We start from the raw sequence: 17,988 nt of genomic DNA, 5'->3' as shown, positions 1-17,988 counted from the left end.
TTGGGATGTTTAGAAAACTTACCAACTGGCTTGGAGACTCCACTTTATAGTAGGTGCCTTGCTCTTCAGCAGTAGCACTGTGGAAGGAAAAGGCAAAGTACTTTGAGTTCTTGAAAGACAGCATGAGAAGGTGCTTAAGAAAAGGGGGGTCTGGATGAATTAATGTCAGGTGATGAAGTGAAATTAAGGGCTTTGGATTTAAAGGGAAGCCCTTTATAGCTATTGGGCTATTGATGGAAACTCAACAGGGAATTTGTACTTCATCAAATAGATTAATTTAAGAATGCTACAACCAAGTTTTGCTGAAATCAGAAATGCTTCTAGTTAACATGTAGCCACACATTACATAGCAAAGACTCATGTAAGAAGCTTATTTGATATCAAGACTCTTCTGCCCTTTGAAACATGGAAGAAGTGTTATGCTGTTCAGTACAGCATAGTGAAAGGTATTACTATAACGTTAGCAAACTCACATAAGTAGAAATTTTGAGACTAATCCAAGGGAACATCTTGCACCATTGTTCTTAAGCAGCAATAGGCCCCAGAAAGGTTCTAGTGGAATTATTAGGAAGGAACTAAATATAGATGGAGAGGAAGATTACTGTGGATTACACAGCTGAATCTAATTAGGTAAACTTCATCTTCTAACACTTAAAGAGCTCAGAACTGATGGCCCCACAGCTTACCCATTCTGTCTGCAGTACTCCAAGCTTTCCTAGGCTGACTGCATAGCCAGTCCTACTAGAGGTAGTACAAGGGGCAAAACAGACTTGAGAAAGTGTTCTTTCATAGCCACTTTCTGTATGTGGCTAAACTTCCCGTGTGAGTGCATAGAACTCTACAAATCCTGGAACTGACTTTTAGCGGTTTATACAGTGGAGGGTAAGAAAGCCTGTGCTTCAGTCTCCTCCATCTAGCAAGAGAATAAGAGCCAAGAGGGTTTGCTCCAGATCATGAAGAACGCATGCAATGGTTTAAAGCATTCAACATGACAGCATTTGTGTAAGGATAGGGATCACTCTTCCTGGAAATCTGGCTTGAGATACTGTCGTTTGTTAAAGTATACACCTGGCATTACTTCAACCCTTCTACTTTCCTGAGGGCTATTTTTTGGGGAAAACATATTCCATTACAATGGAATAGCTGACTTCTGACCTGCTAGTGACAGCACGAAGTTGTAATCCTGCTATATTTGCTAGGGGAGAACAACAGCCTCAACCGTCATTATTACTAACTGAAGTAGGGGATATGGTTGCTCAAAGGAGACTAACGGCGTAAGTTATACAGAAAGATGGTTTGGGTTTGTTTTCAAATTCTGCTGAATAAGCAGAGGATTCCCTAAACCAGGAAGACTGGATCAGGTTATTAAACAATACAGTTTACTAAAGACAAGGTTCCACGTTTTATGGCGATGGAAGTTTTTTCAATTGCTTTCTTTGGGACAAGAAGTTTGTAGCCTGACTATGGAAACATCTGGATTTTCTATGTGGTTCAACATGCATAGTAGCACAGCTAAAGAGAAGAAATAATCCAAGTTAAACATACCTTCTCTTGTCAATGTGTTTGACAAATTACATTTAATCTGAAGTTTATTCTAGGCTTGCGTGTTGTCTTGGCTGGGAGAATAATCTGAGTAGTAGAATGATCTTTGACAGAAGCTGAAGTAATGTTATTTCAAAGGAATTAAATCAGTCTCTACCTGAATATTGCTAAACTTACTAGAAAGCTTTAGAAGTTGTGTGTTAGAAATTGGAGACTTGAGCTGAAATTACTATTTTGTGTTTTAGTCTTGGTTTCCTCCTCTGCTCAATTGATCAGTATATCGATCTGTGGTACAACTTGAGATGCTTAAACAAACTTCATGTTTATAAAATTGAAGTAACTTTTATAAAGGTGATTATAGGCACGTGGATAAAAGTTCTGTGGAAAAAGGGATTAATTTAAAATATGAAATTAACTTCTTGTCCTTGGTGTCTGGCATTTTCCTTCCCACAAGTCAACTGTAGTTAAGCACTTGCATAAACTTGCACCTCAAAAGCAAAAAAGATACAATTTTAAAAGCTCATTCGCTGACTGCAATGGCTTTTCCTTGGATTTGGATTTAAAGGGAAGCCCTTTATAGCTATTGGGCTATTGATGGAAATTCAACAGGGAATTTGTACTTCATCAAATAGATTAACTTAAGAATGCTACAACCAAATTTTGCTGAAACTTGCACCTCAGTAGCAAAAAAGATACAATTTTAAAAGTTCATTCGCTGACTGCGATGGCTTTTCCTTTTTCTGTTAAAAACAAAACCACAACAACAAAACTAGTAGAGCCTCTCTGGGAAGAGGTCAAATTCTAAGGGTTTCTCCTGAGCCATTTGTCATAGGTGGGTTCTTCAAATGTGATATTAGGCAACTTCTTTGGATCTTCTAAAAGCAGAGCGCAGCTGCTGCCGCCTTATGTTTGGGGATCAGTGGGTGAAGAAAACCAAAGTATTATTTCCTAGCTAGATGTCACCTAGCAGATTAAGCACAATACTTAAGCGCTCTCCTTCATTGTAGTGGCTCACACAAAACAAAGATTGAGGGAGGATGGTGAGGCAAAGGGAGAATCACTGTAGAAAGATGAGGTTTCTAGCCTGTAAGGGCAGAAAACTGTCTTGAGTTCAAATCATACAAATACATCCAGAGTTTGCCTGCTTTGTGGTGTGATCCCATGTGTTTGCCTGGCCTTCACCATCCTCAAGCACAGGCTGTATGCTTTGAACCCGTTCTTGTTTGCACAGCTGGGGGCCTGGGGTCAAAACATAAGTGGTGCTTTAACGTAGACTAGACTCTTCACTTTGCAGGTGGGATGACTCAAGAAATGAAAGTATTACAGCATCTTCCTTGTAAGTCCCTCCTGTCTCGGGCAAGTGCTGTGCCCTTCTAAAATTTGTTGGGAAAGCCTTAAGTCTCAGTGTAAAACTTTCAGATGCCAGCAAATGCCCACACAAGGACTGGCACTTAAGATGCAGGACTTTGAGAAAGTTTGGCTTAAAAACATGTTCTTAAACCAAAATTGTCCAGATGCGAGTGAAATACAAACTTGTGAGCACTTCCAAAAAGGGAATATTAAATAAATCTCTTCCTTCCCCTGCCCCAAAACACATGACAGACATCCCAGGAAGCTTGCTTTGAAAGCCTTTTTTCATTAGATAGATTCTGAGGCTGCATGGGCACTTTCAGGATGGAGGCTGGGCACCCTGGTCAGCTGTTGGGAGCTCTGGTGATTCTCGCTAGTGGATGTCTTTCTGCACATGGAAGACTGTAAGCCCTGACAGTCCCATCTCTGCCAGAGCTTCTGAGGCTTTCAGATTTTCTCTTTGTATTTCTAGAAGACAAGCATTTTGGGTCTTTGGTTTAGGGCAGGGTCTTTGACACCTTTGAAGCCTGCTAGGCTTCTGGCTCCATGGCAGGAAACTTGGCTGAAGTCCCAAATCCATGGTTGAAGTTGAAGTCCTTGTGCCCTGTAGGCAACATGCCACGAGGCTGAGAGCCTAGCTATCATTCAAACTGGCACTTGGCTCCAGCTCTGCCTCCAGTATGGCTGGTTGCACCAGTTTGGAGCCTGAAACCAAGGCATAAATCTGTAAGGTTAAAACTAGGAAATGTGAAATGATGCTTTCCAACAGCCACAAAAATGTCCAGAAGTTTATAGTCTCCTCTAATGTATAAAATGGTATGGTTTTCCTGAGAAATTCTACCCAGGAAGGACTCGCTCATTTGTACCTAAGACAGGCCAGTCTGAGTGCGTAGACAAATGAGTGATCTGTGCCATATGAACATACCTAGATCGATCACCTTTTCCAAACATGTTTTCTAAGGGTCTTCGAAAGTGAAGTCTGCTTAAACAGGAGTAAGGCATTGCATGTGCTGTTTTCTCAATCTCTCGACTCCCCAGCTTTGTTAGGCAGCAGCCTGCAGTACTAATCAGAAGCAAAGCTGCAAAACAGCAGAGGCTCCTCTGTTTTGATCTGTAGTGGACTCTGTCTTGTAGATTTGTTTCTTAACAGACTGCCACTTTCTCACATTCATGCCACTTGTGGCCCTTGCTACCTCTTTCCCCGAAGCCTTGCTAAAGCGTGTTACTCTGGTACTCTAATGCCTTGGCCATTTCTCCTTACCCCCACCACAAAGGGCTGTGCTGTTCTGTTTGTGCTTATAACGTACCCAGATGGTGAATAGAATGAGTGACCACCAAGCTCATTTTCACTTGTGGGGTCAGACCTTTCTCTGCTAAATAACACAAGTGTTCCCAGCTGCTGTGCAGCTGCAGGGAGTCTGCTTTCCTTCACAGGCATTAAAAACCCTTTAATCAGTGTTTGTTGTTTGTCAGCAGTGGTGTTGAGGTGTGAAGAAAAAGAACAGATATGCTTTGTTGGCAAAGTTAACTTCATTCTGACCTCTTATCTTTCCTTTTTCTTTTCAAGTCTGAAGAAGCAGAAAGTAGTTTGGGAAGTGGTTTCTTCAAGCACCTGTGTAAATGTATTTGCCAAAGGAAGAGGTTTATGTCCTTATACAGATACAGCGTTTGACGTAAAAAGATGCTCTGAGAGCTGTGTTGAACTGGAAGCTCTTCAGAGCAGGGACTTTGGTGTAGGAGCTGTGCAAATGCTATGAAAACACAAACACTGTTGTCTAGTACTAGTGTTACTTACGCTTATTTTGGTATTGAGTCTACGTTCAAGGGATACTATTTGGAATCTGGTCAGTTTTAACATTTCACTGGAAAATAGATTATTCCTGCTATTTTTTGTGTGATTTTTTTTTTTTGTGGGGTTTGGTTTTTTTTTGGGTCCTGCTTTTGATAGTTCTTCTCTTGGGGAGGAAAAGGGGGGAGAGAAGGACTGATAAGCCAGTGACACCATCCCCAGTTGCTTTTATTTTGGATGCTGAAGCAAATGGGAACACAGGTATCAAAAAGAAGCTGTGAGAAATCTCAAAGCTAAAATCATTATTTCCCTCTTCTTTCTAGATGAACGTTGGAAACCTGCTGGTGCTGCACATGTTTTTGCAGGGTTACTTTTCCCCTGAGTCCAGATGTGTTCATGTTGTGTGTCTGTGTACAGCACCAAGCATTGCTCTGAATGTTGATGCTGTTGTTTACACAGCCTGTTTGTGAGGGCATCCTGAGGCTGTTAGGACCACAAACTTTGATTTGAGCTTTGAGAGTTGTGATAGGTCATTTGGTGTTAGAGGCAGAAGACTTTATCTTTCTATGCTTCCCCTGGTTTGAAGGGACCAGGGAACTGTGTTACTGCTTGGGCGGTATCTGGGGAGCATCGGTAGCTAGGCATTGGGGCACACTGTGCAGTCACCTGCAGTGACCAAGGTGCTCTTTTGGAGCAGGGCTGTGCTCCTTGGACAAGTAGCGCCTGCTTGCTCAAAGTGGGAATGAAGATCTGGGAATGAGTAACTTAGTCCTAGCTGCTAAAATGATAGATTCAGGTGCTCACCCCATGGACAGATGCATATTTCAGCATTCATCCAGTGTTTTTTCTTCAAGTGGCTGAGACTGCTTACAAAGGAGATCAGTTGTTGTGCTCTCAGACAGGGAAAATACTAGTAATGAACCCTGTGCTGGCCGGGAGGGGATGGACGCTCAAAACAATGAGTATGTTAAATGTCTCTGGATGGCCTGTGTTGATGATCACTTCTGTAGCATGAATGCTGTATAGCACAGAGAGCATCTGCTGCTTTCTTTATTGCCGCCCTGCTCTAAACAGTGACAGATTACCAACTAGAAATGGGACAAACCCAGCATTTTACTGTCTGAAAGCTGCTGGGGCTGCTGAGCAAAGGCAAGGGCTCTGAACTACAGTGGGGCAGGTGTCCTACTGTAAGAGGGAGTTTTTGAAGCCCGTTGGTAATATCTCCAGATCTGGCCTTTCTGGCAGTGCTGTCTGATCACGAGAAGAACCCTGATCAGACAGGCATGATCCTGGATCCTTCTGGAAATTAGCACAGACTTTTACAATTATAATCTAGCCAAACAAAACAAGCACCATCTTGTGCAACTATGTAAACCATAAACTTTTTTGGCAAGGCAGGTGTGGCATCTTCAGTGTCTGGAAAGCACCTAACATGCTGTGTGGGCTCCCTACTGTAATCCAAATTACAAATGATAGAAAGGCTTTGATTTTTTTTTTTTTAATATTGTAGTTCTTGGCTTAATTTGGGTAGGCAAGAACTTCACAGACTGCATTGGGGCACTCTGCATGTTTCCTCAGGCCCTTATAATTAATCAATGCTGAGCTGTTCCTCCCTATGCGAGGAGGCACCAGAGGAAAGCTGTGCCATAGCCTTAGGTTTCATGCTAGCCCTGAGAAGGTCTTTCTGTTCTTCAGAGATGTCCTTTCTGGAAGGAGAGGCCCGCAAGGGCCCTCTGTACTAAGTGTTTTTGTACAGGCTGCAGAAGTCTTAGGTGAGTTTTTGTGATACAAGCTGAGTTTTCGGTAAGTTTGTAATATGGTTTAATGTGGGGACTAGTGTTCTAGCTTGTTTGGTGCACCTTTGGGTAATTCTGATCTGTGGAACTCAGCTTCTGGCACAAGGAATTTACAGAAAGTTCCATGCCAGTAGCTCAAGCCCTCAGAGTTGTGATAAATGGTAGATGCATGCGTTCCTTCTAAACCAGAATGGCGTCTGTGTTTAACTGAATGTTTAATTGCTGTATGTGCACCATACTGTGCTATCAGGCAGCTCTGCTTTTAAAGTTTGTTTATACAGACAGCTGAAAAGCCTTGCGAGCCTTTCAGGGTCTCTGACATCACATGCCAGGAGGAAGCTTCAGCATCTTCAGTCTGCTGCTTTTTGCTATATGTTTGCAGTCACTGGTGATCTTTGCACCTCGGGGGCTACAAAAAGACATTATTGTAGCCAGAGCAATTCAGAGCTAACTTGTGATAGTTCAACCTCTGACAAGAACTGGGCAAAAATCTGATCCAGCTTTACAGTGTTTTTATAGTCTAGTCCAGGTCTCTATAAACCATTTAACATTGCCTTCAGGTTTAAATTTTCCAATTTCCCATTTGGAACAGGTGTTGCCAGGTTATAGAAAGTGTTGCAGAAAACGAACAAAAACATTTTAACAGCTCTGTGCTGTTACAAATTTTGGCAAGTCTGACAGATGAGATTTTTTTTAAAAGTTTGCCTCACCCAAATTAAAAAAAGTGCAGACCTTTCTTACTTTTCCCAGCTGTCATGTTTAAATAGGCTTTTTAGCAATGTGTGAGTCTTCAAAAGACCCAGCAGTACAGAGCTAATATATTTTTATAGGAAAATAAGCAACTTCTCAATTGTTTTTTATCTCAATTGGGGAGAAAGAGGGTGAAGAATTTTTTTTAAATGTCAAAAAACAAATTTCAGAGATGCATGTTCTTGGAATGGTTAAAAACCAACCCAAACTAGGCTTCAGGCAATGTTTTTTCAACAGCTTTAACCTCAAAGCATAAAGCAGACAGCTATGTAGGCAACTGTAACACCAAGGTGATTATGGCAATGACTCACACTTCCCTGTAAGGCATCCAGCTATCAACACTCTTGGAGAGCCATGGCTTTGTGCATACAGGCAGGGCGTCAGTCAGTGCCCGCTTGCCAGCCAGCTCTGAACTGCTGAGCTCATAACTGCTTTGACAGCAAGCTGGGATGTTGGTGTGTTAGAGAGCAACTCTGGTCCCCCCAGGCTTGAGAAGCTTAAGAGATGGGAGCTTGGGAAGGGGAAGTGCAAGGCAGGTTTAACTTCCCTTGTCTTTGCTAAATCCTTGTGGGACTTGTTTCAAGAGTCCTCTGAAATCTTCCTGTGGTCAAGTGGTTGGGTTTGGGTAATAGTTAAAGGTCTGACTAACCAAACACTAAGCGAGGTAGCAAGGGAAGTGAAAAGGGCTGCTACTATCACATCCTGGTGAAATGCTTCCAGTGGTTAAGGATCAAGGACTGGCAGTCGAGGTCCTCAGGAAGATAGTATGAATTTGGGAAAGAGACCTGGATATCCCTATAGACAGCTCAGAGTACAGCTGAGGGTACAACAGTAACACTACTGTCAGATGTTGGGATTTGCAGAGAACAAGCAGACAGAAAATGAGGACTCGTTCATGTATGTTGTAGGTTTACCCATCTCCAAAAGATAAGGCAGAAGCAAAGCTGCCTTCAGAGAAGGGAAACAGCGGTGATCATGGTACAGAGGAAGTCTTCTGGTTGAGGAATTGGGAGACTGGGGTTGTTTGCATTGAGAGACTGAAAGAAAGGAGTACTGTGTTTATTCAAAACAGGCTGCATCCAAAATGAATGCTCAGGAAGAAGAGGTAGTCAGAAAGATGACAAATTCAAACTTCTGGAAGGAAATAGCTTTTCACATAGCTTGCAATTAGATTGTGGGATGCATGGAATGCAATTGCCAGCTGTGCAGGATGTCATTGGAAAGAAACAAAATGTGGCTTTGGGAGCATGCAGATATGCTGTTGCAGGTGGTATCCACAGATGACATCAGTAATGATTTAAAAAACAAATAACTGGTGGTATAAAGCTCACCACATCCATGGTTCAACTACTAAGGCCAGTCTTGATTGGTTATTTTGGGTTCTTCCATCCTTGGTGATAAGTTTCTTGCACCTCTGACTAAAATTGTCTAGTACCAGATACTGTTTGCAGCAGTGCACTGGGCCAACTGGGCTGTTGTGACTCAGTGTTGCCCTTCCCTTGTGGTTGTGTTTGGCTTTACATGTCTTGTTTTCAGAGGTGAGGCAGAGTGAGTAATGTTTCCATTCTATTAAAGAAAATGGAATGGCAAAGACCCTTAGTTTTTTTAAAGATCTATGTGTTCTGTTTTGGGAAACCAAACAAAACCAATATCTTTCTCCCTCCTTTTTTTTACTTCCTTCAGTTTTTAATAAGCGACCGTGACAGAGACCCTCAATGTAACCTGCATTGCTCCAGGTCCCAGTCCAAACCCCTCTGTGCTTCTGATGGCAGAACATATGAGTCAATGTGCGACTACCAGAGAGCCAAATGCCGGGAGTCAAGTCTGAGCGTGACACATCGCGGCCGGTGCAAAGGTAGGTGGATTTCATATACCTTTGAGGGGCAGAATGCATCAGAAACTGGATTCTTAGACCCTTGAATTTAGTACCATACTCTGTGAGTAATCTGACTGAAATTGCGCATTCATGTGAGCATGGGTATCTGAGTCTGGGTTTAGGTGGCAGGAGGAAGATCCGATCAAAGAAGGCGAAGGAGCTAGATGTCCCTGAAAAAGGGCTGAAATATGTCTGCAGAGCAGGAGGAGCTGGCCCCATGGAAATGCAAGATCAAATTCTGAAAGAAGAGATCTTCCTTGCTGCCTGTGCCAATGAGGAACTGGGATACCTTTGAGTGATAGGAATGTGGAGTGGAGAAGAATGTTCTGTGCCCATTAGATGTCTAGTCCCTTCTAAGACATACACAGCCTTTCTGTGCTGAGCTAATAAAGAAGACAGAATGCATGCAAGGCTTCACATGGTCTCTTTTTCGCCTGTTTGCTGTTACACGTCTACTTAAAAGGAAGAATATAGTTTCTCTCTCAATTCAGCTCTTCAGCACAGTCTAAAGATGAAGTTGCAACTTTTTTAAGGAATATTGATGTCTTGTCACACAAATGGTTTGCTTCTGCAGCGAAGTGAAAAATAAAGTTGAGTGCATTTTTTGAGAGCACAATTGACTTAGAAGGCAGATGGCACAGATGCTTTTAGCAATTGGTTAGTGACAGGAGAAACTCATTAAAATCCTTGTGGAAGAATAAACAGGCATATGTTTAAGCCTGACTTTAGTTTATGAAGGCTTTTTTACTGTTATAAAAATGTGTATTTGTCAGAATTGTTTTAAAATGGAAATCCCTTTTCAATGTATTGACAGGCTTTATAGTTTAGGTGAATTATGAGCATGACCTCAAATATTGCTCTTTTAAACAGTTTCTCACTGGGAAAAAAAGCTTACTTGTATTTTTTTTTTTTCCATCGACACTGTTGTGTTGCTTTATGTCAGCTTGTCTCCTATATGATAGAAAAAGGCCTTTGAATAATGCTGCTTTGAGTACTAGAAACCCAGAAGCTTTCTTCCCAGGTTCCAAGAAGTGGTTGGACTGTTCTTGCAAATGATGTGTTTTCAAGTATCACAATAAGAAGTGGTAGGGTGGGAGTCCTGCTTTTGTTTTCATCCCTTGAGCAGAGGGGCTTAAGTAAGCAACTCCATGGCTGATACTGGCACATAAGCTGGCACTGTTCAGTCACTTAAAACATGGGATCTGAAATGTACATCCAGAAACAGATGCTTTTGCATATGGAAGTGGAGAAAATCTTGATTGCCACGCTACACAGCCTACTGTATATCATGATTGCAGAGAGTCCCAAAGAAGTAACTAAAGACTTTTTTGTCATAAGTACAGGTAAAGTATACTTTCTACTCTCTGACACAACTGAAATGTTTAGTTGAAACTGCTCATGCTCTTTTTTCCTTTTTTTCCCTTACTCTGTGGTACTATACAGTACCTAGTAACCTGGGAGTGTTTGACAACTGCAAGTCTTGCTTTTAACCCACTAACACTCCCATGAATCTCTGGGAAGTAGGAAAATTCTGTTAACTATCACATTCAAATTTAACTTTGGTAATTTCCATGTGTGCTGCAATTGAAAGGTATTCTGTTTTTCTACTTGCATTAGGAATATGACCGCTAGATAAAGACAGTGATAAAGATCACTGTTCTTGGCAAATACATGCAGTTGTGAGGCAGGTGTGCTTAACTACAGGCAGTTGGTCAGGTCTGTATCTTGTACTTGCACAAGCAAGGTATCACCAGCAGTGTTTGAACACCTACTGCTGTTGTAGGGCATCAGGTTTATCCTGAACAGCCTTCATCCCTTCCGCATGACAGAGATGCTCAGCAGTGGAACTTTCATAGAACTGGATGGGATTCCATGGGCCATTGGGCCCAGTCACACGCAGTTGTGATAGATACCATATCCAAGAACTAATTCTTATTTTATAAGCAATTTTAACTTGTGCTTCCTTCTCTGAGATGGCAAAAACCCCCAGGTAACTAAAATAAGGAAACCAGGAAGTATGTTGTGGCATAGTTCCACACACCGGATTACCATAGCTTTCCAATTTCATATGCTGATAACTTCAACTGTGCTGGTCCAAGGCTAGCAGAATAGCTCCATAGTGAGAACAGAACTTTTATGATTCAGCTTGGCGCTCTGCACGCTCTCAAGAACCTAGGGACATGTAAAGATGAAATCTTGCCAGCCCTTTGAGGACTATAACTCTGATTCAGGTCTTGTTCCTTGCTACTTTCCTCATGTGCTTTTCAATGAAATTCATTCAGTGCTGAATTATCTGAACTCGCTCCGAACCCTCACTCACACATCACAAAGGGTTCAAAGTCAGGAGTAGCTTAAAATGATCAAACTATGGCATCCATGAAAGATAGAGCCTTATTGATGAGATTCCAGAGAATACTTCCAGATGGTGTAGCTTGCTTAATATACATAGCCAAGCACTCCTACCTTGGTATTTTGTCAGCAGATGTCTTAAGATCTGATGTCAAATAAGTCCTGCCTCAAAACTTTGCAGGGATGAAGGAGAAATACTTGTTAAATGAGTCTCAGCAAACTGTCAAGATTATGCAGTGATTATTAGGTTATATTGGATATCTGTGGTTTAAAACGCCGTTAAGTTCTATGTTAACTGGTAGGTTTCTAGGGATTTGTTTGGCCTGATTAAGAAAAAAAGGGTTAGGAGTGTTCTAAAAACTTCTCTTTATATTTATAATGGTTTGTTTTGAAAGTGCTGGTATAGAGTTTGTTCTTAGATCCTAAGTGACTCTGTACAATGAATCCATCTGTAAGTTACTGATGGGAATTGTAACAGGGGTCTTCAGCCCATCTCCTGGGACACCTGGATGAACACAACTGTTGGCTAATGTGCTGGAAAGGAAGATCTCCTTCTGACTAGTGATGGGTTGTTTGAAGGTAATCTTTCTCTACCTACTGTTCTTGTTGGACAGGAGGTAATATTTTGAAATTGGTCTTTTTTTTTCAGTGCACTTCTAGACCCATGTGTTTTGTCTTTGAACTTTCTTATTCCTAGTCAAGGGAGAATAAAGTGGGTCCCTCCTTGGCAGCAGTTAGTCAATAAAATCTTAAATGACGCTTTCAATCCCTTTGCAAATTTAGGCATGATTTTAAGTATGCTCCAAGTTGGGGATCTCTGGAGTAGAAATGGTGTGGGTATCAAAGAAGGAGCAAAGTCTGTCAGCAGGAAAGGAAAGAAGTTGGAGATTCCAGGTGCAGGACTTGTCAGAAATGAAGTGAAACAACAATGGAGAGAGGGGAGAATGATTGACACCCTGTGGGACAGATGGGTATGTTTTTGTAGTTTGTTCAGGTTCCATTTTTGCCTCTTATGCAGACACAGATCATTGGCTGGAGTAAATGCGTGTGAATTTGCTGACTTCAGTGTAGCTGGACTGCTTCATGCCTGCTGGGGACCTGGCCTGCATGTGAGACAGTTACCTAATGGAACTAGAAATAGTTCAAAAGCTGTTTGGATCAGTTTTTGCCTTTTGAACTTTTGATAAAAACAAAGTAGAATTAAAATTAAATGGCTAAATTTTTGTGGTTGCATCATATAGAGTTGCTGCTAGTGTTGTGTGGATGACTGGAGATGTTTTACTTTGTATTATTAGGATAGCTTGGGTCTTTATACCATGATGCTGTGTGATGTCAAAACTGCCTCTGCCTGTTGAAGAGAGGATGTTGAAATTCTTGGGGCCTATTCAAGAGTGCACTGTGTATATTATGAGTGACATGGTGGTCTCATTTGAATAAACTGTTCATGGATAAGATCAACCATGGCAACTAGCCAACTTCATTGCAAAATCCAAAATTATGTGCACCTGCAGTCTGCAGATTAGGCCACAGATGTCAAAAACATCACTTGTTGTTCACAATCTCCTAGTTGCCAGCTATGAACTTGAGAAAGCAAGCTGTCTTTTAAAGAAATTTCAGAGCTGCAGTGAATCTGTCCGAAGTTTGGTGATATTTAAAGTAAAATTGTTAAACAGAATGACTTTTTTAAGTCATCCTGTTTTGGTTTTTCATCTTCTGTAAGGGAGGGGAGAAAGTCCTACTTAGTCTGTCTGGACCATGAAACTGGGATGCTTTAATGCCATTCTGTTTTATAAGCTTGCTGTTTGATACTCAAGAGAACATTAAGGGAGGGAAGTAAAAGTGCTACTACAACGCTCAGGTAGACAATCAAAATGCAGAATGGGGTATATGAATCTACATCATAACATCAGGCATTAGTAAAATTTGTAATGCATCTTATTTGGGGTGAGCTATTTGGCAGCTACTTTTTAACACTTGGCACTTACGTAATATTTTACATTTTCTAATTAACAAAGCAAAAATAGCAAGGTGAAGTCATCCCACTGAAATCACATGTTGATGAAAACATTATAAAAATACCAGCCTGTAGAGTGAGGAAGAGAAGGATTGACAGTCCTTTTAAAAACAAACTGGTAAATGTTGATATTAAAGGCACTGTTTTTACTGGAACTCAGCTGTGAAACAACAGGCAAAAAAGATAGCGGTATGCATACACCTCTCCAGCCAGCGTGGTATACAGGTCGTTGTTCCAAGTCAAGGCTGTAAAAGGACTGACATGACCTTTGGAAATCAGTGATGGAGGATGGGAGAAGCAATCAAGGCTGAGTGTTCCTGGACATGATGAAAATTGTCTGTCTCCTCTGCACTTCAGCAGTGATTTCTGAAGAGACATTGCTTGAGCCAAGGGTTGAATTTGCATAAGAGGATGCTGCAACAATGATGAGCTCTTAAACGCTGTGGTGTAGTGGTGGTGTGCTACACAGTGTGATCTGTGGGGTGTTTACCGGTGGAGAGTTCAACCTATAAAGGCCAGCTAAAATTGCCAGCAGGGACACAGTCACCTTAGCAGTAACATGTTTGTTATCTTCTCCTTATATTAAGAGCTTGAATGTGTCATGTTTGTCTGCTCATGAGACAAATTGGACAAAGATCTGTGTTAGTCTCCCTTCTGCCTGGGCTCCTAATGTATTTGTTCTACAGGGGATACCACAAAATACTTGTTCCTACCAGCTATGTGGTGAAGCGTTTCAGTAATGTAGCTGTGCTTGCGCCAGTGTGGAAATACTTTACCCTTCTGTTTTGTGTTCAGGAGAGGAAGCAGATATGCCTGTCTGCAGTCCTATATCTTCAGATGGAAAGACTAGAAAACAAACTTCCATTTATGAATCTGTACTTTGATTGTCACGTGAGAAATTCACAACTTTTTTTTTCCGTTATACATGCAGATCTGCATAATGTATGCTAATTGTTTTTGCTACTTAGTTGTCTCCTGTGAAGCAGAACTTGAAGGTGTTTTTAGTCGGACAGCTAGCTAAGAAAACAGAAGGAGCAGCCACAACATCTGGTTTTGTAATAATGTCCTGTGTCATGCCAAGCCAAGCCAGATTAGACTTTTAAGCTTGAACAGGAGATCTGCAGGTTGTAGTTAGGTGTTTGAGTTAACAGCATTGCAAGTGCTTCCTTTTCAGCTGAAAGAATGAGCAGATATTGGAAGGCTCCGTATTGCTGGCAGGACTGTCCTCCAGAGGAGGTGTGCAAACAAGATCTGATCATCTGGTCACGATGGCAAGCAGGGGGGAAAAAGGAAATTCCAGCTTAGAGGTTGTCACAGCTAATTAGAAAAAATACTGCTTTTTTAAATGCAGTGTATATTTTATTCAAGAAAATCTTTTCATTCTGAAAGTCTTGCTCTTTATACAAGCTCATAATAGGTCCACCTGAGATCAAAGCTCCATGTGCTAAGGGTATTGTGCAAACACCCCGCAAAAAAATTAATTGAAAGATGAGTGACATAGGATCAGAAGCGACACAAGGTCATAGGGAGGTGAGAGGTGAGGTTACTGACTTGTAGTCACTCAGTGGGTCAGTGGCAGAGTTGATTTAGGCACTCTTGCTTTGTAACCTGGTGACTAAGCTATAAACATCTGTGCTGAACACTATTGCTATGAATAATGACTTTTTCCAAAGAGAAGAGTTTAATTTCCATAATTTCAGATGACTTGCAAAATCTTTCTTGGAGTAAAGTGATACGTTTAAAATAAAGGGGGAGGGCCATAATATCAGGCTTGCCTATGACAAGCTCTGTGGGATGACATGCCAAGGTTAGAGGGACGGGGTGCTAGCAAGGGCCCTCAGCCTATTGCACTGAGATGTGCTGGCTGCACGGCAGCACACTTGAAGTCTGTCAGAGATGATCCGGGGGCTCCTGAGGTAGTAGGAGCCAACAAGGAAACACCAGTGGAATACTTCAAAGGAATTAAGGGGTATTCCTCTAAGAAGGTAACACAGCCAACAGCAAAGCTGAAGCGCCTCTGCACCAATTAACACAGCATGGGCAACAAACAGGAGGAGTTGGAAGCCACCATGCTGCTAGAAAGCTGTGACCTAGTTGCCATTACTGAAATTTGGTGGGATTAATCCCATGACTGGAGTGTAGCTATTGATGGCTACAGGTTGTTCAGAAGGGACAGGTGAGGAAGGAGGGGTGGAGGCATTGCACTCTATGTCAAGAAGTGGATAGAGTGTGAAGAGCTGTCTCTGAAGAATAGCCACGAGCAGGTTGAAAACTTATGGGTAAGAATCAGAGACCGAGGCAACAAAGGAAACCTTGTGGTTGGTGTCCCGATTGAGGGGAGCCTACTGACAAAGCCTTCTTCCTCCAGCTACAAGAGGCTTTGCTCTCGCAGGCTCTCATCTTACTGGGGGACTTCAACCACCCTGACATCTGCTGGCAAAGTAGTGTGGCGAGCTGTAGGCAGTCCAGGAAACTCCTGGAGCGTATTGAGTATAACTTCTTAAGCCAGGTAATAGACAGCCCTACCAGAGGGGATGTGATACTGGACCTGTTGGTCACCAGTGCAGGTGAGCTGACTGGTGACATCAAGACTGGAGGAAGCCTGGGCTGCAGTGATCATGCCCTGGTAGAGTTCACAGCCCTAAGGGATCAGAGTAAAGTTTGGACCCTGAATTTTAGGAAAGCAAAATTCCAGCTGTTGAAGGAGTTAGTTGGTAGGACCCCCTGGGAAACAGTCCTCAGGGACAGGGGAGCACAACAGAGTGGGCAGATCTGTAAGGATGCTTTCCTTAGAGTGCAAGAGCTCTCGATCCCCAGGTGTAAGAAATCAGGAAAGGAAGGCAGGAGACCAACATGGCTGAGTTAAGACCTGCTGGTCAAACTAAAGAGGGAGAAGGAAATGCACTGGCAGTGGAAGCAGGGACAGGTGTCCTGGGAAGAGTATAGGGATGCTGCCTGGTTGTGTAGGGATGGTGTCAGGAAGGCCAAGGCACAGCTGGAGCTGAACTTGGCAAGGGATGCAGAGAATAATGAGGAGGACTTCTACAGGTACATCAGCCAGGAGAGGAAGGTCAAAGAAAGCATATGCCCCTGATGAGCAAGACTGGAAAACTGGTAACAACAGATGAGGAGAAGGCTGAGTTACTCAACTCTTTTGCCTCAGTGTTCACAGGCAATCTCTCTTCCTACACTTCTCAAGCAGATGGACTACAAGACTGGGGTCCCCGTGGGATCCCTCCCACTATAAGAGAAGATCAGGTTTGTGATCACTTGAAGAACCTGATCATACATAGGCCTATGGGACCCAACAAGATGCATCCCAGAATCCTGATGGAATTGGATGATGTAGTTGCCAACCCACTCTCTATCACATTTGAAAAGTCAGGGCATTCAGATGAAGTCCCGGGTGACTGGAAAAAGGGAAACATTGTGCCCATTTTTGAAAAGGGCAGAAAGGAGGACCCCAGGAACTACTGACCTGTCAGCCTCACCTCTGTGCCTGGGAAGATCATGGAGCAAATTCTCCTAGAAGCTATGCTAAGGCATGTGGAAGACAGAGGTGAATCAAGACAACCAGCATGGCTTCACCCAGGGCAAGTCCTGCCTGACCAACCCAGTGCCCTTCTGTGATGGAGTGACTACATCAGTGGACAAGGGAAGAGCTATGGATGTCATCTGTCTGGACTTCTGTAAGGCCTTTGACACGGTCCCCCACAACATCCTTCTCTCTAAATTGAAGAGATACGGATTGGATGGGTGGACTGTTTGGTGGATGAGGAATTGGTTGGGTGGTCGCATCCAGAGGGTAGTGGTCAACAGCTCGATGTCCACATGGAGATCCGTGAAAAGTGGCAGCGCTCAGGGGTTGGTGTTGGCACCAGTGCTGTTTAATATCTTTCAGTGACATAGACAGCAGGATTTGAGTGCACCCTCAGCAAGTTTGCAGATGGTGCCGAGTGGAGCAGTTGGCATGCCTGGGGGACATGATGCCACCCAGAGGGACTTGAATGAGCTTGAGAAGTGGGCCCCTGTGAACCTTGTGAGGTTCAACAAGGCCAAGTGCAGGGTCCTGCACATGGGTTGGGGCAACCCCCGGTATCAATAGACTGGGGGATGAAGGGATTGAGAGTAGCCCTGCCGAGAAGGACTTGGGGGTGCTGGTGGATGAAAAGTTGGACATGAGCTGACAATGTGTGCTCACAGCTCAGTCAGATGTATCCTGGGCTGTGTCAAAAACTGCATGCCCAGCAGGTCAAGGGAGGTGATTCTGTTCTTCTGCCCCACTCTAGTGAGACCCCAGCTGGAGTCCTGCGTCCAGCTTTGGAGCCCTCAGCACAGGAGAGACATGGACCTTTTGGAGCACTTCCAGAGGAGGGCCATAAAAATGATCCAATGGATGGAACAGCTATGCTCTGAGGACAGACTGAGAGAATTAGGGTTGTTCAGCCTGGAGAAGAGAAGGCTCCAGGGAGACCTTATAGTAGCCTTTCAGTACTTAAACAGGACTTACAAGAAAGATGGA

General features: G+C 42.9%; 1 protein-coding gene across 5 annotated transcripts in view; it reads left to right on the top strand.

The window, feature by feature from the left end:
- SMOC1 (SPARC related modular calcium binding 1) overlaps positions 1 to 17,988 on the top strand; it is a 136,158-nt gene that overhangs the window by 34,798 nt on the left and 83,372 nt on the right. For all 5 annotated transcript variants that reach the window (XM_075426244.1, XM_075426246.1, XM_075426245.1 and 2 more), the window contains exon 2: positions 8,911 to 9,082. In XM_075426244.1, coding sequence (XP_075282359.1) covers positions 8,911 to 9,082 — 172 coding nt within the window. The remainder of the gene's footprint in view (positions 1 to 8,910; positions 9,083 to 17,988) is intronic.

Source organism: Opisthocomus hoazin, chromosome 7, assembly GCF_030867145.1.
Source record: "Opisthocomus hoazin isolate bOpiHoa1 chromosome 7, bOpiHoa1.hap1, whole genome shotgun sequence".
NCBI lineage: Eukaryota > Metazoa > Chordata > Aves > Opisthocomiformes > Opisthocomidae > Opisthocomus > Opisthocomus hoazin.
Note: the sequence above shows the minus strand (reverse complement) of the source record. Positions and strands in the feature narration are given on the sequence as shown.